The sequence below is a fragment of the Felis catus genome, chromosome C1, assembly GCF_018350175.1.
Source record: "Felis catus isolate Fca126 chromosome C1, F.catus_Fca126_mat1.0, whole genome shotgun sequence".
Lineage (NCBI taxonomy): Eukaryota > Metazoa > Chordata > Mammalia > Carnivora > Felidae > Felis > Felis catus.
In genome coordinates this window covers 134886949-134907939 of record NC_058375.1, presented here as the reverse complement: position 1 = coordinate 134907939, position 20991 = coordinate 134886949, and the positions used below count along the sequence as shown (strand labels likewise).

General features: G+C 39.7%; 1 protein-coding gene across 12 annotated transcripts in view; it reads left to right on the top strand.

Annotated features, from left to right (window-relative positions):
* Nucleotides 1–20991, top strand: part of GTDC1 (glycosyltransferase like domain containing 1) — a 422851-nt gene that overhangs the window by 383505 nt on the left and 18355 nt on the right. For 6 of the 12 annotated variants that reach the window (XM_045033731.1, XM_023259307.2, XM_019838069.3 and 3 more), the window contains 3 exons: nt 1758–1828; nt 2531–2622; nt 7812–8939. In XM_045033731.1, the coding sequence (XP_044889666.1) occupies nt 1758–1828; nt 2531–2605 (146 nt within the window). In that variant the 3' untranslated portion in view covers nt 2606–2622; nt 7812–8939. Of the gene's footprint in view, nt 1–1757; nt 1829–2530; nt 2623–7811; nt 8940–12243; nt 15224–20991 lie in introns of those variants that run through there. The other 6 variants (XR_006583168.1, XR_006583167.1, XM_045033732.1 and 3 more) reach the window with 4 other exon arrangements.

Below are 20991 nucleotides of genomic sequence, written 5' to 3'. Positions count from 1 at the left end.
TTGTAAATAAAAGTTGAAATCCAAAATTTGTAAATTTTTTCTCCCTAAGTCAAATAATGCCACTCTTATCTCACTGTATTTTAATTAGCAGAGGTTTTTGGAAGTGACATGATACATGCTCATACGATGACTCAAAATGTAACTTGGCCTGCAATTTTCTTTCGGGGAACAGAACACTAATTCAAATCCATTATTAAAAAGCAGATAACATGTGCACTTTCTGAAATGGCTGTGACTTCACTCTTTTGATTTTGTGCAATTATAAGAGAATGTTCATATGTATTTACTTTTCGATTGGCACAGCATTTTAAAACTGAGTGTCTTCAGATAAAGTGCGTATTTTCTTTTGGTTCATAAAGAGTCTCACTGGTTTATGTGCTCAAACTTTAGACACTGTTTTATAATGCAGTTGCCATGTGGTTTATAGCTGTATTTGGGATAAGAATTCCTATGCATACCCTACGTCTGTAGAGAAAAAAATCTATTAGATATTAGTTTGGATTTTGAAATTAATAATGGGTAACTAGATCCTGTGCCTTTTCACTATGTTATCTTGTAACTCTTGTCAGTTCTCAAGCAAAACTTTGAACTCAGTATTTTTCCAAACTTTGCAGCTCAAAGTAAATACCTTTCATTTAAACTAATTTCAGTCAACATAATAAAATAGAGAAAACATCACCCACTTAAAAACAGCTTAAATTGCATGTGCTTTGTCACTGTAAACAAACAAGGTAAACATTGACATAACTTCAAATTATTCTTGGGTTGAAAAAAAATCTGCAGTTCAAAATAAAAATCCGCCTTTGGTCAACATTTTGGATGCAATTCAAAGTCTCTCATAAAATAAACATATTTTAGAGAGTGCTTTGAATTTCACTGTGTAATTTCTAGCCAACAGAAATTACAGTGGTATCTTTAAGGTTTATTATATGTCAGATCAATAGCCATTATACAGGGCCAACAACCTTTGAGATGCAATACCTTCTCTCTGCTTAACCCTTACTACTATGACATGAAAAAAAAAAAAAAACTTCCTATAGGTGTTCCTTGGAGAAATCCTCTCAAAGTGAAACTTTCTTGCTTATTTGTTTAATAAGAAAGTATTCTTTTCTGATAAAGTGGAAAATGAGCTGAATTTTTGGCCAAGAAAGTAAAATTTTCATTAAGGTAATCTCCATGAGGATTTTTCAGTAAAAGGGGAATTATTTTGCATTCTACAAAAATAACAAATTATTTTGAAGCATGAGCTTAAAATATAAAAATGCCCCAACAACAGATTGTAAATTTTTTTTCTGATGCTTTTAAAAGTGCCTCGATCATTTCTACGGCTACAATGTTAAAGTTAAGTATTTGCTATTTTATTTAAACATTTTTGAAAAATGAACATTCTGGGGCTTTGCAGCATTATTAAGAAAAGCTGTCCATACTTTACCATGTTGTTACATGTGTTTATCTGCTGATTATAAAATGTGTTAAACAGTATTTTAAAAACAAAAAAAAAATGCAGAGCTGCGCTTTGATTAATTCAGTGAACAAAACATATGCTGTTGGTTCTGTTCTATGAAATTCATATATGATCAATAAAATCTTTTAAAAGAGCAACTTTAACTTTGGCTTTAAGGCTTGGACTGCCGACCACGTTTTTCGTCCCAGTTAACTCAGGGCTCATACTGTTAACTTAGGCAAACAAAACCACTTTCTGGCTATCAGAGTAATGTCCTTTTAATATTTTTTTATCTTCTCTAAAATTTCTTTAGGTTGGAAGCTGTGTATTGTGGTTGCTACCCACTCTGTCCCAAAGATTTGGTTTATCCTGAAATATTTCCAGGTAGCCTCTTGAATGTACTTTCATCTTGGTTGAGATTTAATACATGATTCATGCTAAATTAGAAAGTTTGAAAATAAACTTAGGCGGGAGCAATTGTTTATTTGGCAAGTCAACATGTTAGTGTTAAGGAAAATTTTATGTGTTTTAATACATTAGAGTAAGCTTATATTTACCATCTGTTCTTTTAAGATAACAAAAAAGCAAGTTTTCAAATAGCATTCTTCATTGTTAGCATACACATCCCATAATGATGGATTTTTATAAGCAGGTCAGTGTTGCTGCGATTGCTTACAGATTTTTTCTAATGATATACACAGAGAAAAATCGAGGACTGGAAATCACACCAAATTATTTAAACAATTGACTAGTTAATAATATGCAACTCTTGTACAGGGTACATACGGCTATAGTACCAGTTCTTTGAAAAAATTCCCATCACTAAATATATCACATATGCATTGTGTTACATTAGAATAATGTATTTTAATCACCCAAAGGAGATGTCTAAACAGCACAACTACACAGTCTTATTTAGCATTAAGCATCCTTGTGAGCTGAGGTAACCTTATAAAATCATGCTTAAATAATGTAAAACACGAGGCAGCACAGAGCAATATGCATTTTTAATTAGTAAAGTGACTAATATCGAGTGTGTGCTTTGAGGTTTTTGTTTCATTAAAAATGTATCTGTTTTTCCTGCAGCTGAATATCTGTATTCTACACCTGAACAGCTTTCAAAAAGGCTCCAGAATTTCTGCAAGAGACCAGATATTATAAGAAAACATCTTTATAAGGTAGATATTGAGGAGAGATTTACGTGGTATAAATGCCATATTGAAGTACAAAGAAAAATCTTTTTAAAAAAAACATTTAATTAACATACTAATGTTTAAAGGAAACATGCTAGGGAGGGATATTAGTTGTTACACTAACAAGGATTAATTAAACTGGATGCCAGTTGTATTAACCTAGGTCTTATGAAATACGTGCACTTAATGCATGGTACATGCTTTTTTTTAATTTATTGTTTTCTAAGATGACTGTCCTTTACATTTAGCCCCAAGAGGCTTATAAAAATGAACCTGGATTAATGTAACTCATTAGTTTAAAAGGAAGTAAAGGAAAGATTCCACAATTATACTAATGAGGATAAGCCTTTCTTCCCATCATAATGAAATCTTCAGGCCTCAAAAATTCAGGTGAATGACATTCGTGAAGTTTGGTGTTCATTTTTTAACTACTTTGAAGATGATTTTCAAGAATCAAATGTGTCCCTTATCCGGTTTAATAAAATGACATAAAAATCCTCAGTTTGTTTAGAATGACACTGCCCGTCTCCTCTCTGAATGGCAAAGGCAGAAAGAAAATAGTTTAAAGAGCATCATCATGCAGTCCCCTCCTTCATTATCTTTTTTTTTTCCGTTGTTTGAATCAAGAATTTTACATTGTTGAAATGACAACACAAAGAGGCCCTGCTAAAAGTCTAAGTAATTGAACTGGGATAAATCTGCTTTATGAGTTTGGAAGGTGGCTCTAGGCCATGAGTAATATACCTTTTTATATTCTTTGAATGTAGCATCTTCATTTTACATAAATTCAGTATAGTTTACAATCTAGCAGTTTTATAATCCAGTATATTTTAATTTTCCTATGTTAATGTATAACCTTCCTACATGAAATACAGTTTGCTGCCTTTTTTCTCTCCTTTCTCTTTTCATGGCCTAAAATACATATTTACATAGTGATACATCAAAACAGGACTTTGTTTCTGCAGGAAACAGTTAAACTTCAAGAAAAAGGGAGAGAACCAAAAATGCAATTTAACACCCAATTTCAAGCTCATTATCTTTCATTGTCTATTAACTTGGCAATGGTTCAGAAGGTAGCTCATAATAGTTTAAAATGCTGACTGAACAGTTCCAGGCTTCAGTATTACTCCTTGAGTCAATACGATTGTACCGTATACAGGGGAAGCTCCACAGAGAAAACAGGTTTACATCCAAACTCCCTAATTTTTGAAGTTCAGTAGCGGTCAGGTTTGTATCAAATGTTAATCAAGTAGTTTTCCACGTGACAGGCTATCAAAATGTGCAGATTATGAAAATGGAAGAAATAGAAGTATTTATGTAAATGGATTTATTTTCTGTATATGACACAGATCTCTTCAGTGAGTTCACCATCAAATTACTAATCTCTCCCTGCCTTCTGGTGAATTTTAGGTGAAGTTGTGCTTGTTTTTCGGTTTTATTGAGATATGACTGACGGTACTGTGTCCGCTTACGAACCACAGTACCGCATAATGACTTGACATGCGTTTATTGTGGAATGGTTACCACTATACATTTCATTCGCATCCATCATCTCATGTAGATACAAAAAAAAAAAGAAACGAAAAGAAAAAGAAAGAAAAGAAAGAGAGAGAGAGAGAGGAAGAAAGAAAGAAAGAAAGAAAGAAAGAAAGAAAGAAAGAAAGAAAGAAAGAAAGAAAGAAGGAAAGAAAATGTTTATATTCTTGTGAAGAGAATGGTGAAGGTTTTATAATGCTATTCCCACCATCAAAATTTAACGGTTTTTAACTTTGCTTCAGGTTAGGCCTCATTATCTCTGTTAGTCTTTGTTTACAAATTTTTAACCATTACAAAAGTTACTGTGACAAGTTACCTTTAGTTGCAAAGGAAAACAGACATCTGGTTGAAATATTTTAATATGATACTCTATAACATAGCTATAATTATTTATTTTACAAACAACTTCTGGAAAAACTCTGAAACATTGTCAGCTCAGTGGTAATGCTGTTAGTATATCAAATTGTTCTTCGCACAGCTTAAAAGATAACCTACGCCTTACATGTTATTTCCTGTAATTACTTTTTACATATGTTTTTAGACTGAACATCCTCAAGTATTCCAGCTCCAAGTTTTATAAATTAATATTTCATGTGTAAGCATTTATAGGAATTTGTATGTATAATTCTTTTTTATGTATTTTTGCCGTGGATTTTTTTTTCTTATAAGTCTATTATACGCTTTCAGAGGTGCCCTCATTTATAGATCTTGATGATATTATATCTGAATATTAGTCTTAAAATTAATAAATTAGTCCAAGAATTAAGGTAACCGAGCTTTGTGATGCATTTTTCAGGAGAAACTGGTTAAAAAAAAAAATACAGGAAAGGACCACAGATTTAGTTTGGTTATTGTAATAGGATGTAGAGCCAAAACAGAAAAAGGATGCCTTCTAAAACTTTACAATTAAGATATAAACAGCTATGCTATCTTTTCACCTTACAGTTTATAAATATGCACATTTTCAGGTGACCTTTGCCTTCACTAAATACAAGAGAACTATTCCCCCCAAGGCAGTATTTTCCTTACTTTTCTTATGCAATGGAAGAGTCTTTTGTGTGTACTGTTAACGAGAATGTTGGGGTTTTTTTTAGACTTATTCCATTGGACAGTGCTGTTTTGCTTTTATAAAACATATGCTTCTAAGATCTAAAAGGATAGAATGTCACTGAATTCTTTAATTTGCTCCTTTTACATTTTTACACCTTACTCTCTTTTTTTGTCAAAAGTTTACATTTTAAAATCATCTCAACTGCTTTTCACATAGGGTTCACTTTAGGATAGGATTTTTCATATGGATTCACACTTAGAAATTTAATGACTAGAATAAGGCTACTAACACTTGGCTTTCTTCTCACATGAGACATTATACTTTCAATATGAGTGAGAGTTTGGGGGCTATAACTTGAAGCAGGATTTGAAACAGAATGCTAGTAACTGAAAAGCAGAAACAGAATTGGATACTTTTTTTTTTCTTAAAGTGGCTCTTTCTACTACAGAACACTGTGCCCATGACTTCTCACCTGAAATGGTTTCAGATTTGAAATGTTTAAATTCCTCACATGCATGCAAGTATGTTCTCCCTCCTCCCTCTCCCTGTCTCCCTCTCTCTCTCTCTCTCTCTCTCTCTCTCTCTCTCTCTCTCACACACACACACACACACACACTTTTCTTAAGATCTTTCTTAAGAGAAATACAATGCATACTGAAATTAAATGTTTTTTAAGCATTTTAAAAATCTAAAACCATTTCATAATTTAAAAAATCTAAACCACCTCTTTAAAAAGTTTACATCCAAGTTTAGTCATTGACTGCAGCTTTCTCGTACTTTCAGAACACTTCCTTTTCTGAGTAGGTCAGACACATTGGCCACATACTTGTCACACAGATTAAAAATAGGTTTCATTTCATCCACGATGGGGAGCTTTTTATGACTCCAACCTAACTTGAACACAAGATTCTAGAAGTAATCATAAAATAATTAGCCAAGGATTGACTTCTTAACACTAACAATAGTTTTCCCTTTTCCAACCCCGGTAAGCTCAATACCATGAAGTTGTATTTTTGCCTCCTTTTTACTATGTGAGTTTACTTACTGAAAATTCCCAACAACCTTCTGAGATCAGTTCCTTATGTTTCTACAGACTTTTCATCATTATATTTTAAAATGCTTTAGAGAAAAAATTATGGACCTTATATTGTTACAAATACTGAAAAGAGCGCAGGGCACAAACAGGGCACTGTGTAAAGTAGATACTGCCCGGACTACCCGGATAGCTTTTCATTCCCATCCTATTTCTCATTTATTTTTATTTACAAATTGAGCGGAATTCTGAGTGGGGAAGAAAGAGATGCGTTCTCTCCTGTGCTTTCTGAGAGTGACCTGTGTTTCTCAAGACTGTCCAAATGCCAGCTGCTGGTTTTTATTCTGTTCTCCTCCTCACGTACTTCAACATTCTGGGAACCTTTATAACCTGCTCCTAATTGGAGGAAAGAAGAATTTTCAGATTTCTGCCTAAAAATGCCTCCAAACAATGATTAAGCTTACAGCTGACATTCAGTGCACAGAGAAACCATTTGTGGTTGTCTTAATTCTATCAGCCTCTGTCTACCCGGACCACAGCCAGGCCACTGTAAGTTTCCTTCAAGGGACTGGTCACTTTATAGTCCCCTTTTAATTCGAGATTACACTCTAGATGCCAATAAGGTGTTGCTCACTTGTATTAACACTCCGGAGTCATTACTTGTTTCCTTAAAAATGAAAACGTAAAAGCTTGTGACATTTTTAGAACTTCTAAAAATCTCTCAACTGCACGAGCACAGTTTAAGGCAACTTCCCAATCTCTCTCCCTCCCTTTCTCCCTCCTCCCTAGTCTTCTCCCTCTCTCCTTCTTCACTTCCTTCCTTGATTTCTTTTGGCTTGGTTTTCCTTTGGTTTGTCTAAGTAAAATAAAAGCAAAAACCTTCAGCACAATAGATACACTTTTGGGTGATCAAGAACAGTGAGAGGTTTTGGCGGCTTGTTCTTCTCTGCTACTCATTTGTAGCCTGGCTCTAGGTGAACTTCTTAGCCTGTCCCTCTGATTCATCTGTAAACTTAGAAAAATTTTTTTTCTCCCTCAATTCTTAATAGCATCCCCCCCACCCCCCGCCGAGGTACTGCTATAATGAAATAACGAATATAAACCTGTTTGTAAACTCAAAGTGCTTTATGCGTTTAACGTAGGAGTAATGGCATTTCTCGTGTGCCTTAGCCACTTAAAAGTAAAATTCACATTAGCAAAAACATGGTTTAAGGGCGTTGGGTATTTTGTGTTTATAAAAGTTAAAAGTTGGATGATAAACTTTGAGCAGCCGTCATCGCTCACATAAACCAGGAAATACGTGCGCGGTGGAATGTACCCATTTGCGAAAAATCGGGAGCTTTCCCGTACGGTTGAAAATACAGTTCCACTTTAAACCAATCAGAAACTGGGATTTCCTGAGTTGATGAAACTCGAGAACCATGTACTTGGTGGCTTTTTGAAATCTAATTGACGTAAGTTATGCAAATTTGCAGTATGAATTTTGAACATCCTTTCGTCTTTCGGTTGTTAATGCTTCTTCCTTGCTTTCTCTTCTCTCCCTCCCCCTCGCAGGGTGAAATGACTCCTTTTTCTTGGGCGGCCCTACATGGTAAATTCAGGTCTCTGCTTACAACAGAACCTAGGGAAGATTTGTGACAGATGGGGCTAAGTCACAAACTTGCAGCCTAAGGCAGAGTCTGTAGAACTTTCCAGAGTGTGCCCATATTTACCTGATCAGAGAGAAAAGAAAATCTGCAGAGGAAGCTGAGCCTGGCTGCTTGTCATAGCTGACACAGAGCCATCTGCCACAAACCTGTGGCGGCTTCAGATCTCCCATCCCTGCCACCACCCCAACTCAAATTAAATACAGATTCCTAGAGACGTTATGATGGTTACACATGTCCTCGGCATCACATGGAGGAGACTGTTCAAAAAAATATGTGGCCTGTTGTATAACCGCACTCATGTATCCCATATGTGGTGCCACATTGAATTTCCGGTTGAATCCGTTTTTATCCTTTGTACTGGATGACATGGTGCCTGAATTCTTTCTTTTCGCCGACACGATGGCAGCCGAACTGCAGCTTCAAAAGCTCGCACTTGGCTGTGTTTCTACCTAGGTTGCCAGGTTATCATCGGAGCCTTCTTGTGTCCTCAAAGGGCCACAGGGTCTGAAGGGAGGATCAGAATGCTACCGGACTAATTGGGCAGCCATCTCAGAGTTGTTTGTGGGCAAAGGGCTGCTTTAGCACTTTTATTTTAGCCAATTAATGACTCTCTGGCACGGGGGTGTTTAAGTGAAGGTATTAATAAGGGGTCTGGCAGGTATTCCCATGATCCGCAGAGTTACATTTGCATTTAATTTATTTTAAAGTTGCGAGATAAACAGCTGTAATTTGGACAAACATGGGAAATACACTAAGTGGAGCCATCTTGCCCATAAAATGAACACTGAGATACTCGTTTCAATTTTTTTTCCCCTGGGGTAAAAATAGAGAAATCAAAATACTTCTACTAAAAACAGTAATTTTGATATAAATATTCCTCAAAAATATTTGCATCCAGCTACAAATATGATCTTTTCAAGATAAATCACTTATGATTCCAATAGTCAGGCTGCTGTATTTGTTGATATAAAGATGTTTTGAACGGCTAGATTGTAAAATAAATTTTTAATAAAGTGCCTACTGCAATTTTTAATTAGCATATCTCATTTCTGTGTAAGAGTGTACATCTATCTGTATGTTTCTCACTGAACACTTTTCTTGTGTCAGAGACAACGAATACAATTGTTTCTTTTCCGGTTGTACAAGGATCTGTTTTGCAAATGTTTGTAAGATATTATGACATTTCCAAGATTTTCTTTGCATTCTGGAAAGCAGGAGGTAAACATTTGTAGTCATTAAGGTAAAGTCTGTTGATAAACCATCTTCTGTTTACTGACAGGTAAATTGTAAGTTTCCTAGCTTTTGAAACAAATAACTTTTATACACTACAGAGTGAGGAACAGCCAGGGAGAGGAGAGTAGGCAGGGGCCAAGTGTGGCCTTCCCGCTTCTAGAAGGATTCACTCACTGGTCTAGCAAGCATCCGAGATTGAGCAGTGATTCAGAATTTTAGAAGGGCCCATTTGACAGGTAGCAAAATCGTCAGCAGGAGGGCCCATTTGACAGGTAGCGAAATTGTCAGCAGGAAACAGATCAAGGTCAAGGAGCCAGACCGAGAGAGCCCTCAGGATAGAGGTGATCTTACAGATCAAAGAAGGCAGGAGTTCAGAATCCCTGAGGTCTGAGAATTTAAAAGTGGGAAGATTAAGAAGCAGAAACAACAAACTCTATCTCTGCACCAAGTCCTCTCCCTAACGAATGTGAGACCCTTAACGCATGACTGGACATCACTGCTCTGGCTTCGAGTCGTATCGCTTGCAGGGAAGTCACTGAACGAATTACATCCTCACTCATAAAACAAAGGGCTCAGGGATTATTTCTGACGTCCCTTGTGGTCTGAAACTGGGGAACTCGGAATCTACCAGGGGTGCTCCTTTTGAGTGCAAACTCGATGTCAATATGCCTAAGAGGTTCTTAGATACTTCTAGGCAGGGTTTATCATCTAAGAAGATGAACTTACCAGTAAATTTGCTTCAGTCAGAAGATGTCTTCTAGAAATAATAGTATGATCTCACAGCCAAGAAACAGTGTTGAGTTTACTGTGTTTTACTATCCTGAAAACAATGGGCTCCCATCTCAGTGTAGACATAGTTGAAAGTTACCTGTGTGTGGAGGGTGTTTTTTTTTTCCTACACCCATAAACTCAAATCAGATTTTGTCGTTAGCCATGCCCAGCATTCCTTCTAGAATAAAAATTTACATTAAAGTTGTCACTTCTTAGAACTATGCTATCAGACTTGGTCTCAGTGCAAGTGAGCAATAAAAAAATTTTGTAAATGTGTAATTCTTAACAATTGAAACTTGAAGTGTGTGTGTGTGTTTTGTGTGCTTCTCAAACCCATTTTGTGGATAGAGTATTATTAAGTAAATTAACCCATGTTTCATTGAAATCACAGGATAATTGAGAATACAAGTTGACTTTTTTTTAATGCTTATTTATTTATTTCTGAGAGCGCGAGCATGGAAGTAGGTGGGCACAGAGAGAAAGGGAGACAGAGAATCCCAAACAGGCTCCAAGCTGTCAGCACAGCTGACACGGGGCTCAAACCCACAAAACTGTGGGATCATGACCTGAGGCCAAAGTTTCATGCTTAACCGACTGAGCCAGCCAGGTGCCCCACAAGTTGACTTGTTAATTCGTAGTTCCCTTACTCTGAGTAAAGAAATTGAACACTCTCATTATTTCTTATTTTGAGTATGGTTGTTGCAAATTTTGATCTTCCTTTTTTGGAACATTCAATCCTGTTAATTTTATTCTTTTAAAATAAATCATTAAGCCAATTTCAATTTTAAGTATCTTTAAAAGTCTGCTCACTATCAAGACCTTGATACAGCATCCAGGATATACGTGCCATGAATTTACCTAATCTGTGTTTCTGGTTAGGTGTTTCTGTAATAAAAAGCAGGGCACCTGGTTCTTAACCTATTCACTTATACCACGTTGATCAGGAATAGGTCAGAAGACCTTTCTCAAAAAGCTTGAGGTTTAGTAAGAATCCTTCCACTATGGCTAGGTGTGAATGCCCTGCTCTGACTCTCACATCTTCAGACATGCCACATAAAGATGGCAGCAGAATCAGGAAGTCGATGGAAACTCGCAGCCACACAGGGCTGCACAGATTCATTTCAACACCTTGAAATGCATCTGGAAGCAAAGATTTCATTTTATGTTGAAGGTGTTAATTATATTTGATATTTTTAAAAGTAAAATCTGTTTTTGAGAAAGCATCTGCTACCCAGAAATATTATGAGCCACAATAAAATTTTCAGTTAAGTCTCAAGATACTTTCTGTGGGTGATAGAATCAATTTTAAAATGAGAGTCCATGCTGTCTTTTAATGTCGACATCGTCTATGCGTTTTATTCTTCTGCTGACTGTGGACAAGTATCACCCTAAGTGCCTCTCTCTTTAGGTGAAAAATCAGGTAGTATTTAATATTAGATCTTATATTTAACAAGGAAGAGACTATGTTATAAATCACTGACATGAACACGTTTCATTTTAAAATTTGAATTGAGATATAGGACAACTAATGCTTTTATTTTTTAAGTGTATTTATTTATTTTGTGAGAGGCGGACAGAAAGCAGGTAGGGCAGGGGCAGGGAGAGGGAGAATCCCAAGCAGGCTGTGTGCTGTCATCGCAGAGCCCAGTGTGGCGCTTGAACTCACAAAGCGTGAGACCATGACCTGAGCCTAGATCCACAGTCAGACGCTTAACCAACTGAGCCACCCAGGCGCCCCTAGGAGACTAATGCTTCCATGGTAAATCCTCCCTTCAAGGCTGTTCATTAAAATGTAACTGGGAAAGTTTAAAAACATGCATACAATTCTACATGCTGCTGAAAGCTTTGTGCATTTGTGATTACAACAGGACAACAACAACAACAAACCAGGGGATTTACAGCAAATGTACACTAACTTTTAAGTCAGAGGAGTGATGGTAGAAGGCACAGACATGCAACTGGGAGAGTAACATTTACTCTATGATTCGTGGCTTATTTCTGAAGCTGGCTCATTCTACCCAAAGTCTTTTCACACTCTTGACTTTTTACGTGTCTTACATGTTATTGTTAGATGTGCCTTCTGATAGGAGCTAGGACTACTTTGGTTAGTTTTGCTGCCATGCCTTCCTTAACATTTCTTGACTCTAAGTTACTGATCCCGTGATCCGGTCAGATAACCATTTCCCTTCAAACAGTGGAAGAAACCGTCCTGCCAATTTTGCATGAGAAGACTTTCCTCTGCTTACCGGGAGCCAAGGACTTAACCTTGATACTGAAACAAATCATACTTTGAAAAAGTCTGACTTGATTGTCCATGGGTCTCTTTTTCCTAGGGCTGCTGATCACCATTTCTCACTAATTCCTGTAACATTACAAACTCAAGATGGAAAACCATAGTTCTGGAAACTCCCTTTTGAAAGGTAATGGGAGGAAGAAAAAGGATGATGTTACATGAGCCAGTCCTCGCGTCTTGGAAAATTCAGAGCTGTGTGGTAGAGCACAGAGCTGTCTGAGCTCCTAGCCACAGTACCTATCTCCCATACTGGCACCTGTTCCCTTTCCTCTTGAAGACAGGGTGAATTGTGGACTCTGTCCTTCATTGCGATCCATAGGAGGGAGTTCTCTCTCATGTCTTTGGAATTCCTAGCTGTACTTGAGGTATGTATGACTTCAGGGACCAGGATCCTCTCTCACCCTACTGGGCCCATTTTCCGTCAGTGGAATGTGGGGCCAGTGTCTTCAGGGACCCTCCCATTATCATTACCCGAGTGATGATGCCTTCTTCTCCCTTGCAACTCTATGGTTATGAGTTTCAACCCTAAGACAGGTTCATAATTGTTCTCACAAATGAATGTGAGGAATTGCTTCTCCTTGGGAGATACTCCAAGATGCTTGTTACTCTCCTAACAGTTACTGCATTTTTAAATAGCTGACCTAAGGTGGCGTGCCAGAAGGGACTTCTGGGAATACTTGAGCGATATGTTTCTCTTAGGAATTTGAAGTCCTTTATATTTGACAATTTAAGATTTCCATGATCACCTCACAAATGAGAAAATTAAGGGGTCGTCTAAAGGCATATTTAGGAACCAGACTATGTTGTAGAAACAGAGACTTTTTGTATAAGCCTTCCCCTCCATGGGATGGTGTCATTGTCACCGATGTGTCTTTCAGGAAGCACCAAGGTCAGTGTGCATGACTATTGGACCCCTAGGCAAGAGAGTGCAGGGGGTAGCAGGGAGCTGCTTTGTGGCCTATGTTGTTGGTCTTGAAAGAGGCAAGAGAGACCATGCAGTGAAGCCAATGTTGTGTCTTTATTGTTACTATTACTGCACCTGCCGGGAGGCATTCAGCCTCGACATCCATCATAGGGCCCACCATGCCCTGTGGTCTTTACACGCGGCTTTATGCATATAGGTACCTTCCCTGGCCCTCCTGGTAAGCATTTGCTTTTGAAACCTGTGGAGAAACTGAGGGCCTAAAGAGAAGCCCAGTTGCCGTGGGTCCCCTGGTAGTAGAGGCAGGTGTAGAAACAGCTTCTTGCAGAAGGCCACGGTCAATTCAATTGGTCGAGACCACCCTTGAGGGAAAGGGGCAAATCTCTCTCTCTCTCTCTCTCTCTCTCTCTTTTTCCTCCCCTCCTTCTTCCTTCTGCTTCTTCTACTGGCAGAAGGAACATGGGTCGATAAGTTGCCAGTACCTTTCCATAGATTTATTTCATGTTACTCCTGGCCACATTTGTATTCTAAGTGACCATAGAGGGAGGAATGTATAAGAATTGATTCCTGGCACTAAAATTTCTGACTCTCTGGCACCTGCAGTACTTCTGGAGAGCTGAGCCTTCTCTGTTGCCTTTCACCTCATACCATGATGAAGTTGCTTATCCACATAGATGGGAGGCTGGCCCTTTATCCAGAGGCAGCCCCCACGATCTCACCTGGTGCACAGAGAGGGTCTAGGATACAGGGGGCAGGTGGCATTGGCGGCAGAGGCACCTTTAATTGTGCAGCATAGGGACTGCTTCCTCTCATCCCCAATAGATAACCCAGAAATTACATCCTGAAACTTATTTCCCCAGAAAGAAAAGGAAGGGGAGGGATAACTTAAAAAGAAGATACTTCTAATATGGTATTAGACTGTAATTCATAGGGAAATTTATGCCTGAGATATGAATTTCTGAAAATAGGGTTTTTTTTAAAAAAGAGAAACACTGACACATCCTTAATTATAGAGTAATAAATACCAATGGTATATTATCTTCTGATATTTCCTTACACAGATATCAAAGCATGCAGCTGTTTTTGAAAACTGATAATCAAGTACAATGTAAGTATATTACATCTTGTACTTACAACACTCCCTTCAACTAAGCAACCTCATGGAGTACTTCACAGTGAGAACCAGAGCTGCTCATAGTAGAAGCCTAACTGAACAAATTAGCCTTGAATTGTAACTTAAGAATCGTAGTCAAACCGAAATGCCTGTCCTTGCCAGGAAAGGCATTCCAAAGGAAAAGAGCATGCCAAGTAAAAAGCCTTTGCTTCAGGATTATGGAGGCAGTTCTCAAAAGCCAGCGTAACTTAATGATCAATCAGAAAAATATAGAGCAGTAACTACACAACAAGAAAGATGTGTAAAAACTGTACAAAGCGTTAATCGTGAATGGGGAGGTAGAGTGGGATTTTAACAGAAAGTATTACACTCTTAGAAAGCTCTATTTATTGCTTTTAATCCAGGCAGCAAAAGAAAGACCAACATGGTCAAAGAAAAGTATGTGGACAAATGTGGGGGGCAGGAAAGGAAATGAAGGTCAAACAAGGCCAATATGATTCAGAATGAAAAGGAGGGAGGAAAGTATAAGGAGCCAGCTGCAATTACTAAATGTTACATTAAGAAGAGCTGAAATTGAGAGGGGGAGGTATGGGTATTTTACTAAGTGGATTAATGTCCTCTTCTTGGGGTGTCTGAAGTTGCAGATTTTAATTTATTTGGTGCAGGGTTTTCTTGTGAAATTCTTAAGGGGGTGGAGGGATAAGTAGGGACAATTATAAACAGAAGGTAGAAAAGGGGAACATACCATACTTTTCATCAATTTAACTAAAATAAACAGGGTTTGAAGCCACGGAGAAAGGTAGTCAACAAAATATTCATTATAATAGAACTTAAAGGAGAATTAGAGGTACATACAAAAAAACAAAGACAAAAACACCCACAGAGATGTGTCAAGCCAAGGATTTTGAGTGACTTAGAGGCTAGTTTATTGCTGCTCTCCTTTCTCCACCCATTAAAAAAAATAAATCATAACTCTGGCGTGTAGAAACCTAGTCATGAACATCATTTATTAATATAAACTTAATCCTGTGCTGTTCTTTGGTGGGTGGTAAAAACATGAACTAACAACAACTGGCCTAAAACAGGATGATTCTCTCAAATACTGGGGAGCCATAAGGAAAGAGAAACTCCTAATATGCTCTTTCACTTTATTTATTTTACTGAAGGATAAAGTAAAAAAGTGGGGAGGGCAGAGCCAAATCAAAGAAGGACCAGATGCTTGAAGGAGATTTTTAAAAGTCTTCCTAAATATGTACCAGAAGAGGAGATGGGCTTGGAACCTAGTGTGATTTTTATCAATTTATTAAGCTGCTCACCTATTACCACTTCTGGGGGAGGTGGGAAAGCAGGCTGTCTGCCTTCTACAACCAAAGAGATCAGGGCAGAGACTTAAGCATGTTCACATTCCCTGAGTGTAACTCTGCTGTCCTGGGGCTGGAACCAGTCCGCGAAGGTACTAGGTTCAAGCACACGCCTGGCCAATAACATTAGAAATCATTTAAACTGAAAATATGGATCAGGAGGTACTTAAGAATTACTGATTCACAACTATTAATCGGGAATGCAAATTGCATTATTCAGGGGGTGGGCAAATCACTGAACTGGAACCACATGAAAAGGCACTTTTTATAAAATCTGTGGGGGAAAATGACATTGGTGAAAAATACAAATGAAAAATGGGAAAGTATCATCTACAAAGAGGAAGATCCCGTAAAATGACTGAACAAGGTGGCCTGGTGGCCTTCAACCTGGTGCATCGATTCTGTCAGTAAATAGATAACTGACAAAGAGGTGAAGCCTTCTATTTCTAAAACTGACCTAGCAACAAGAGGGAGAAAACACAGAGGAGTACATTGCCCTGTGGCTCAGGGTGACCCTCAAAGGTCGTGTAACTCTAGTGTTAAAAATGAGGGCACAGAACTAGCGGTTTGTAATGCGCAGTGAGTGAGCTTTGGATTCTGAACACTCCTTCATCTGTGGAGAATTCAGCATATTGTGGAGGTGAACCAATGTCTCACATCCCAGGGACAGGGTGTTCTGTAATCATAGTTAAGAGGAAAGTCATCAAAGCACACACCTTTTCCTTTATTCCTCATGAGCTGCAGAGCCATGGTGGGGAACTCGTGCTCTGTCTGTGCTTGCTGCTATCTTCCCTGGCTTTCAGTCGGCTTAGCTTTTTCTCTGGATTTCTAATGCTGTGATAGCAGGCCAGGAAAAAAAAAAAAAAAAAAGGAATCTACAAAACTGAAAAACAAAATACGTGTGTGCGTGTGTGTATGTGTGTGCGCGCGCGCCGTTGGATTTCGCTGAAGATAAATGAATTGCAACAGTCTAAGCACCAAATTTTAAAACTTAAAAAGTATGAGTAATGGAGTTTTGAAGAAGCGAAATGTGCACGAGCGGAGTATTTATAGTCCTTTTTTGTGAGAGGGCCCCCAGACCTCTGGGTGCATCAGCAAACTGTCCTCCTACCGGAGCGTGCAGCTGCGATTTGGCCCCAGGCACCACCTACCCAGAGTCACTACCAAATGCATTTTACATTTGCACAGATAATAAAAGTGGGGGGGGGGGGACGAGAAGGGGCCGCTTTCCCCCTCAGCGTTCCGTGTTTCCTTTTGTCGCGGCCGTCAGCTGACACATGGAAACTGTGCTGTACGTTTTCCTGCCTTTAATCTGTAATTAAGGATTCCTTGTCTGGGGCTTGCTACTACCTCTTTTCGCCTTCCCTCCCGGCCTCTCGGGTCTTCCGCTCCGGGTCGGGTCTGGCCCCGCCGCCGCAGGCGGGGGCTCGAGGTCGCCCGGCTGGGCCGCGGGGCAGCGGGGACGCTGCGGGGCGCGGGGGCCTCGGCCCGGCCCTGCGCTCGCCCGCCCGGGAGCGCGCGCCCCGGCGCTGCCCCGCCCCGCCCGGTCCCGATCCCCCTCCCCCCCAACCCCCGCGAGCCTGTGCCCGGCGTCGGGGCCGCTGCGCCAAGGCTGCCCGCAGCGGGACGGGTCGCCCGCGGGTCCCCTGGAAGCCGCCGCCCTCGCCGCTCGTCCTCTGCCCCGCGTCGCGGCGCCTCCGCGGCCGGCGAGCCCGCGCTCCCGTCCTCCGTGGCGCCCTCGATGCCCTGCGCGGCGCCGTCCGGAACGAGTGGACGGCGATCTGCACGTCTCCGGGCGCGAGGAAAGGGAGCAGGCGGGCGACGGTGAGGTCACGGGGTCGTGGCCGAGCCCGCTCGGCTGCGTAGAGCCCCGAGGCCGAGGGCCGAGCGACCCCCGGGCGGCGGCCGCGCTCACGCCCACGCCGGCGCCCACAGTCACGGGGCTCCCTTGCAGCCCCGCGCGCTGGCGCGCACCGACACTGACACCCCGCCACGCGCGTTCCGGCACTCACGCGCTGCCACGCACACGCGCCGCGTGGCCCACCGCTGCCCTTGCTTGCGCGGGGCGGGAACCTTCCCTGTCGGAGCCCGGGGAAGGCAGCGCAGCTCTTGGGGGGGTGGGGGCAGGACAGCACTCTCTCCAGTCGTCGAAGTATTTTACTGAACTGGGTTTCCGGAGTCGGCCGCAGTCCTCAGTGAGACGCTCTGATGAGGGTGCACTGAGCAAAAGCAACAGTACTGATTTCTGTGCCCCCTCCCCTTAAAGAAAAGAAGATTATCTTAAGCAAAAAAAAAAAAAAAAAAAAAAAAAAAACCGAGGAGGGAGTGGGGATGGGCGCAGACACTCTCCAGGCAGAGATTGTGGCTATTAGCTTAAATTTTCTTCTCCTTCTCTCGTATATCCCGACGTGTGATTTAAATCCTACCCCAGGCCCCCAGCGCTGTCCTTTTCACTTCTTACCTGTGTTTAGGATTACCAATTTTGTTTCTCCTCCTAACCAACCACCAATTGGTTATTTAGGAGGAGAGGGGAAGAGGGGTTAAGAGGTATTCAGGCAGGAGAATATTTAGAAGCATCGCGTTTCTGAAACACTTGTAATTTCGGACGTTTAATGTCATTTTGAGGTTTCTAAAATTTTTAGAGCCTCCCTGCACTAGTATTATTTTTTTCGCATTCGATGTTTATTTGAGTGTACACATTTAGAATTGTATGTGTAAGAGGAAAAAAATCCCCCTTGTCCTTGGTTTCACCAATGCCGTTTGCGTTACTGTCTCTCTTTCCCACCAATAGAGATCGTGAGCTAAAGTGGCTTACGCCATGACCAAATAGAAGACACCTTAATCTGGAGTGTTCATGACCTCAGTTGCCATCCATCTCTCAAGATTCTACCCCCTCTGTTTGAAATATTACTTGAATTGTAGACTTGGAAATATGGGTTGATGGGTCGGTTGGTAGGCTGGTTGGTTAAAATGTAAGCGAAGCAGCCCAACGGTAAACCGAGGTAGGGGAGGTTGGCCTACATAAGCCTACCCTTGAAAGGCTGAACCAGAACACGTGGGAAGTGCATGCAGAAGAGGCTGTCGCTACACAATGATAACCAGGGCTTTCAAAATCATAAAACTGATTGAAATATCCGATTCATTATTTATTCATCGCAGCACAACTTTGCAAATCCAAGAATAGTGTTTGAAAACCAAGTGCCTTCTATTTTGTACATCAACTCAGCAGATGGGTCTCCCTTTCAAAATGTAGCTAAAGGGTTAAAGCTGTAATTTTAGAAAAGTATCTCAGGAAACGACATTAAGATCTGATACATTTCCCTTTATTTCTGGCAATAATATCCCCCAAAGGAAAAAAAGAAGATCTACTTATTGATATGATGATAATGTTTCTCATCATGAGTACAAGTGTCAGAACGATTCCTGTTTGTGCAAGTGTTTTTAAAACTGCGAGGACACTTTCACTACTATGAAAGCTGACAAGCCAATGAAGGAGAACTTCTTTTAACTCCATAATAGCAGGTTACATAGTAAATGAACACGATGGTCAAAGAGCCAATTATGGTATAAATATCCGTTGTTTACACAGAGGTGTTAAATGAGCCTTTGGAGTACAAAGGATTAGGCCCGTCTAAGCTACCATTTGTTCTTCAACCTATTATGTCTTTCCTTTAAAAGGCCAGTGCCACTGTAGGTAATATGCACACAGAACGTACTTCTCTATGTTGATTTTAGTTTGCTTTATTTCAATGCACACTGTTGTTTACTTTTTAAAATTTAAATAAATGTCAGCATTGTATAATTTCTATGTTAACAAAGCAGTGAGCAAAATCCCTTGTATGTTTATAAAATATTATTGTTTAATTCACATAGTTTAGAAATTCCAAATGTTGAGAATAGGAAGGAGGCCAAATACCATCTGTTTATAACTATGATGCATCGTAATATGTGTACTTTTAAAAGGAGTTTGGTCAATCATGCCACTATTTTATCTGCTCGGAATATGTTGAAGATTTAAAATGTAATTTACGGGATTACTTTTAGTGCATGGCGTCCAACTGTGAGTTGTAAAGAAATCCGTCTCTTCTGTTTTTCTCAAATTAATCATGTAACAGCCCCAATTAATGGGGGCTGTTAAACGGGTCGCTTTTTGCTTAGCTCCAGAATTCTTCTAACTTTGGCTCAGTCCACCTTCTTGATGCTGATAAAAACTCCAAGGACAAATGAAACAAAACACTCCTAGCTGTGCCTTTCTGCCAGGAGATAGTCACTTAGAATGGGAGGCAGGGTATGGTAGCTAATAATTAGCTAACATCAGCCCTGAGAAATTACCTGTGAAATACCCTTTGGTTCTGGGTTGAAAAACAACATTTGACACTCCCTGTTTTAAAATAGTACATTCTTGTCCCTGAGACTTCTGATTTAACTTATTTATTTCGAATGCATCTAATTGCATACCATGTAACAAAGGGAGTACACTTACTTGCAACAGACGAGCAGGTTTGGAGGTTTTTATATAACTCAAGTTATATAGTGAGGAATTTTCCCTTCCTTAATAAACTAGAGAAACTCAGCAACCGAGCCTTCAGTTTAGGGCAGACGTTGTGTTGAAATCCAGAGGTCTTACACCGTGGGGTCTCTTTCCAAGAAGAAGGAATTAAAAACTCAGAAGGCCTGATAAAGTTTGAAAATGTGACAAAAACATTTATTAGCATAATGATGGTTGCTTGGTTGATTTTTTTTTTTTTTTTGGCAAGGTAGAATCAGTAAAAAGCTACTCCTCAAAATGCTTTTATAGACAAACGCATGCAGAAATATGAAAACACACTCCCAACGAGCTGGGCATGTTCTGGATGTTTTACTTCTCAGTTGAGTGTTCAACGGGTGCTCTATAAAGTGGTTTCTCTCTTCATTTAATGATATCTGTTTTCTCAGACCTTTTAGTTTTAGCAGCTTCATCTAAAATTCTATCAACGAAGAATATTTACTTACAAATAATTAAGAACACTAAGAATACCTTATCTAAGTAAACAAACCCATCTATACATAATTGTTTTTTTCAATCTAATTGTTACATTTTAAATGTCTATTTGTTTTCATTCTGGTCAGATTTTTTCCACCCAAACAATGAATCCACGTGGTCTTACGTAGGCTTGTTTTCCCTTGAGTTAAGATAAGAAAATGCCAGACTCCTTTTTCTTAAGTAGTGGCTCAAGTGTACAGAGACAGTACCAAAAAGAGAGAAATGTGGGGGGTAAGAAGAGAAATTGGAGAAATTATGGGGCAAAGGAGGTAAGGGAGCCGACACTAGAGCTGGGATGAAAAAGGCTCATCATACAAAACTTTCAACACTGCTTGAGCGCCATAAGCTATAATCATTAAAAGCATCAT